Source organism: Rhamphochromis longiceps, linkage group LG13, assembly GCF_057381845.1.
Source record: "Rhamphochromis longiceps isolate RC_006_pf linkage group LG13, R_longiceps_female_GT1.1, whole genome shotgun sequence".
Classification (NCBI taxonomy): Eukaryota; Metazoa; Chordata; class Actinopteri; order Cichliformes; family Cichlidae; genus Rhamphochromis; species Rhamphochromis longiceps.
In genome coordinates, this window is record NC_140569.1 from 15224878 (window position 1) to 15229845 (window position 4968).

General features: G+C 39.1%; 1 protein-coding gene across 1 annotated transcript; it reads right to left on the minus strand.

Annotated features, from left to right (window-relative positions):
* Window positions 1-1784: 1784 nt before the first annotated feature.
* LOC146655536 (multiple inositol polyphosphate phosphatase 1-like) lies at window positions 1785-4087 on the minus strand. Its single transcript, XM_085427622.1, has 5 exons — window positions 3436-4087; window positions 3163-3357; window positions 2811-2908; window positions 2551-2681; window positions 1785-2326 (listed from the first exon to the last, which is right to left on the minus strand). Exons 1-5 carry the CDS (start codon window positions 4013-4015, stop codon window positions 1945-1947), a joined length of 1386 nt encoding a protein of 461 aa, XP_085283748.1. The 5' UTR covers window positions 4016-4087; the 3' UTR covers window positions 1785-1944.
* Between the last annotated feature and the right edge of the window lie 881 nt (window positions 4088-4968).

Consider the following 4968-nt stretch of genomic DNA (forward strand, 5'->3'; position numbering starts at 1 on the left):
CCCGAGAATGACGTCGATCATGTGGGACTGTCCAACCAATGCCTTGTAGGGGGAACGATACGAAAATGACAAGCTCTGCTTGTTTATTAATATTCATGGTGATCGTATAATTTCTGAAAGTGACTGTCCGTCGGTTTCCAAAAGTTATTTGATACTTTGAGGAATATTTTGGGTTTTTAAAAAAAAATTGATTTGATAAAAGTAGCTTACTGTTTCACACTAAAGCTTTTGAAGCATGACTACGAGGCATGACTTTTTGGGGCACATCACCCTGATCTGAAGTGCTAGAGTTTTCTCTTCTTGCCACTTAATTAGATTAAAATGATTAAAATGAAATTCTAAACTCTTCATTAACTCCTTTATTTAGGAATGTAGCAGGAGCAAATGATTAGTAAATAATGGTAATGTGTTAAAAATCTCTTAACATCATCAATTAAAAAGGGTTTTCTATAAACAAAAGACAGTTGTCTGCACACACAAACCCACAGATTTGCATCATTGTATCTTCCCTCAGCGTTAGTGCACTGTAATGGAGATCAGAGATTCAGCTTACTGAAAGTCTACACATGTTTTATTGTTTATTGAATTCTTTATTGAGCTTAGCTGATATTTTGGAGGATTGTTTAGGTGACAGTTCGTGGTTGGTTGGTGTTGATGTGTTTTTCAGAGAAGCCTGTTATTTATTCATAAAAATCACACAATAGCACGTGGATTTTATTTATCAGCTTTTTGCCTCTTTTTCAAAAACTTGATGCCACCTCTAGTCAAATATTTAAGCAGTTTGAATATGATGCAAAACATAGCATGCAAAATAGGTTTGCCGTGAAATCTCACCTTAAACATTTGCATCATTGAAACTGCATGTTGTAACAACAGCTGTTTGTTTAGAGAAGAACAGTAATTATTAGCTTCACCACTGCAGTGGTACCTTAAGTCATCAGTCACTATTTAAATGACACTCCACACCAGAGCCGCTTATTCCCAGATTGTGTTGTAATTTAAAAAACAAAAACATAAACAAATGACGACAACAACAACAACAAAACAAGCTACTTAAGCTGTTAAGTAAGATTTTGGATTTAAGATATAAATTTTTTAATGTGCACACCTCTCTGACTTCCCCAAATAGCTCTGTGAGGGTGTGACATTACTTGAAATTAAAGTCATTTGTGTCAGTAGTGAGTGAAATATGTGAATGTTTGTCTTCTTGGCAGTGACACACCCACAGCCTTGCACTTTTTTTTAATGTAATATACACTGCCTGTTGCCAATGGCATCAGCAAAGGCAGATGCTGGAGTAAGCAAACAACGGTTATTAATTATTGTTGGTGTGTGTCACATCATCACAAATCACTGAAACACAGGCTCTAATCACATAAATCAAGCATGGGAAGCAGAACTGAGACATCATTTGCGAAATACTTTCATGTGTGTTGCCAAAATATGTGTGTGTCTGCATGCTAGGTGTGGTGGTGGGGGATGGGGAGAGTGTCTTCTCCCTTGCCAGGGAATAAATAAGCAAATAAATAATAAATACATTTAAAAAAAGACATTATCTTCTGCTATTGTTAACCTTTATGCTGGATTTATGACTCCACAGATGCGAACTCCTCTAATGCAAAAATGTCTTATTATTATTTAGTTTTGAATGAATCATATACCATCGGCAATCATGGAAGCTTATAGCTACTTAAAGGTTTTTGGGGGTTTTTTCTATAAAAGAAGATTTCTTGAACATTTCGTTAAACAAATTAATAGAAATAAAACAGAGCATATTTGTCCATTTATTTCTTTAATGTCAGAGCTTAAGAAAAGATGGTCATCGCTTCAAGATGGAACACTTAGAAATAAAAGCTTTTTCAGCCAGTTGCGTTTTTACTGTAGGAGCCTATCATTTATTCCACTGTGGAAAAATGAAATAACAAGACCTCTGTTAATATCTGCCTAAACTTCAGCAGGCTGCTTGAACAGCTGACACTCGGTTTCAAAGTCGCAGCCTTTGAGCAGATCACTGTAGTGCTCTAAGACATCTCGATAGAGCGGCATGGAAGACCGATTAGTCAAACCGGGGAAAGTTACAGGCTTCTCATTGAGCAGCGGCTGTAGTCTGAGGTCACCTCCCCCGCAGTCAGAGAGCACCAGGACCAAGTTAGCTGCATAGGGCAACATGTGAGTGGTGCGGAATGAGCGATGGGCCTGTGCAGCATAGTTGGTTGATGTCAGCGGTTCGCTGTCCTTGAAGAAGCCCAGAAGGGTAAGCAGAGGAAGAAGGGTGTCTGCATGGCCCACCTGGACTGTCACAGCTTCAGTCACCTGCTGTCCCAACCTGCCGCACAGAGGAGAAAGAAAGTTTAAAATTAGCTACAGTTCCTGCTGTAAATCTGAAGATAAACTGTAAAGAAAACACAAAAGCGGGACTCTGGAGTCCATCCCAATGCCATATAAAATTGTCCTTTGATGAATGGTTTCTAGTTATGTAAACATAATTGTTTCATGTATTTCTTTAATCAAGGGCATCAAAAACCTACAGGTTATTAAAAGTTCACCTACTTATTCTGAGTGGCCGTCTTGTCCATTCGGCTAAACACGTCATGAAATAGGATACAGCTTGCCTTGCTGTTAATATCATGACCATAGCCTCTTTTCCAGAATTCCCTTAGGTCACTTGCATACTCAATAACCTGTTAAACCAGATAAATGCTCAAAATTGAAACAAGATGTTCAACTGTTTAAACCACAAAAGATTCTTCTGGCTTCTCTAACAACCTCATAAACATCTGCACTTAATATATCTGATGGCTATCTCCTACCTTTGCATCGTCCTCGTCAAAGAGCTCACACCAGGGGGACTTCACTGACCTAATTGCAAATTCGTAAGCACACAAGTAAAATGCAGCCTCAGCCACATCTGCAAGATAAATGTTAAGTGGTTCAGTAACACAGGCTGTTCAAACATGGATTCTTCTCTTCCAGAGAGGTGGCATCCTCACAAAATGAACTAGGAAGCGTTTAGAGAGCAGCCTTCATCTGACTGCTCAGAATGAAGTTAACACTGAAGCACCTTAGATGTAAGATATATGATATTATAAATAAGGCATTGCTCTGTTAATACAGATAATAAGAGTGCAGATAATACACTCAGTCTGGTTTTGTAGATACAACCGTATGTGATGGAACTGTATGGGACGTTGAGGATGTCTGCGATCTTCTGCTGGACCCTCCTCATCTCTGGCCCTTGCTTGAACTTCTCCACCTCTGTCACAGCTGATGGGTTGTTATCAACTTCCTCCAAAAACCTGGTGCATTTATCAAAAAACCTCATGAGAGCGTCATTCACCGCGTGATCAAACTCCATATCTGCACAGAGGAAAGCAACAGATTATAATGAGCAACAGGTTATGCATAAAGGGGCCATCATAATAATCATGGTCGTACCTTTAATATGCCACAGTTCTGTTAGTCCTGCCTTGAAGGACAGTGTGCTGTTGACACACCTGTGCTTTGAGCTGGTTATGAATTTGATGAATCCACCTCGAAGCTTCTCCTCTGAAATCAGTGAGGGGAACAGCTTTGACAGCCTGACAGCCAGGTGCTTCAGCTCATCCACACCTTTCTGGACGAGTCGTCCGTCCATGTCCTCAGTGTACCACATCCTCCACTGGGTCTGCAATTCGTGCAGCCAGCTCTGTTCTCCTGAGGCATTGTGCAGGATCATGTTATAGAGCTGCTGCATCTCCTTAATATTTTTGGTCGTCGGGTATCTTGTGCCATGTCTTATTATGGCTGTCAGATGAATTTGTTGACATTCATCCAGTGGAGGCTGTAAAATTGACCTGTTTACAGCAAGTATGTCCTCTCTGAGATACGGGTTAACCTCCTCGTACCTCCCTTTCGTGTTGAAATATTTGGCGATTGCTGGTATATTAGCCTCATCTTCGAACGTCACGTAATTAGATAAAAACCCAGAGGTGTAAAAAACATAAAACACTATAAATTTCCAAAGAAAAGTCAGCATGATGCACGTTTGAAGAGAGCAAAAAAATAAAAAATCAATGTGACGCCATCAGAAATAGGACAGAGCAAAGTCCAGTGCAGTTTATTTACCCTGATTTCCTCAGAACACATGTTCCAATTCCAAGGACTTTCCATTCCCCTTTGACTTCCCGAGTCCCTTCCAGTCATTACTGATGCGTCACTGTTTCTTTGTCTTTCATAATTATAATTCATTAAATACTCCTCCAGTACTTGTCACTAGATATTTTCATTTCAGTTTTGAACAAACAGGAAATGAAAACATATTTAACGTGAAAGGTTGGGCATGTTTGTTGATGTTTTTATGACTTCTTGGTGCCCAGTATGCTTTGCATTATACAAATTAGGGTTAGGTCCTAGGAGATGAATAAAAGACATTCATTAGCTAGAAAGAAAAAGTCACACATTTGTTAATGCAAAGTTCTTTATAAAATTCCTGTTTATGGTCGATCAGGATTTGGATTGATGTCCTGAAGGCTTTGGTATTACTGATACAGTAAGGTCAATTTTAGAAATAATATAATAATATAATTCATAACTTCAGAAATAATCAAAGACTGACATAGAATTGAAAGTAAGCGTGGCTTACTAAGTAGAGTCCAGTCTTCACCAATAGATGGCCTCAGATGAAAATGAGTGGGGTTGGCGTGTTCCTGTACAACATTGCATTTTTCTCTCACTGTAGTTGTCACTGTTGCTGTGTTTAAATGCTCCGACTTAGCTGGTAAATCATAAATTAAACATGTAAACATTCCTATCTTTTGCTAAAAACAAATATGCTGTAGGTTGTCAATTTTGTTGCTTTTTTATGCTTAATGGGAGTCGTGTGCTGCTGAGTCTCATCGTTGGTCACGTTGCTGTATTGGCATGAAGCGTCATTTTTTAAATTGTGCGATTTCCATTGATGCTTGAAGGCAGCACTCGATGACGTCGTGT

Bases quoted from the DNA above. Each gene is read 5' to 3' on its own strand.
- LOC146655536 (XM_085427622.1), bottom strand. From the start codon at position 4,015: ATGCTGACTTTTCTTTGGAAATTTATAGTGTTTTATGTTTTTTACACC. The intron at 3,358-3,435 runs GTACGACCATGA...TCCTCTGTGCAG, and splicing joins AGAACTGTGGCATATTAAAG to ATATGGAGTTTGATCACGCG. The intron at 2,682-2,810 runs GTAGGAGATAGC...CTGGTTTAACAG, and splicing joins TTGACGAGGACGATGCAAAG to GTTATTGAGTATGCAAGTGA.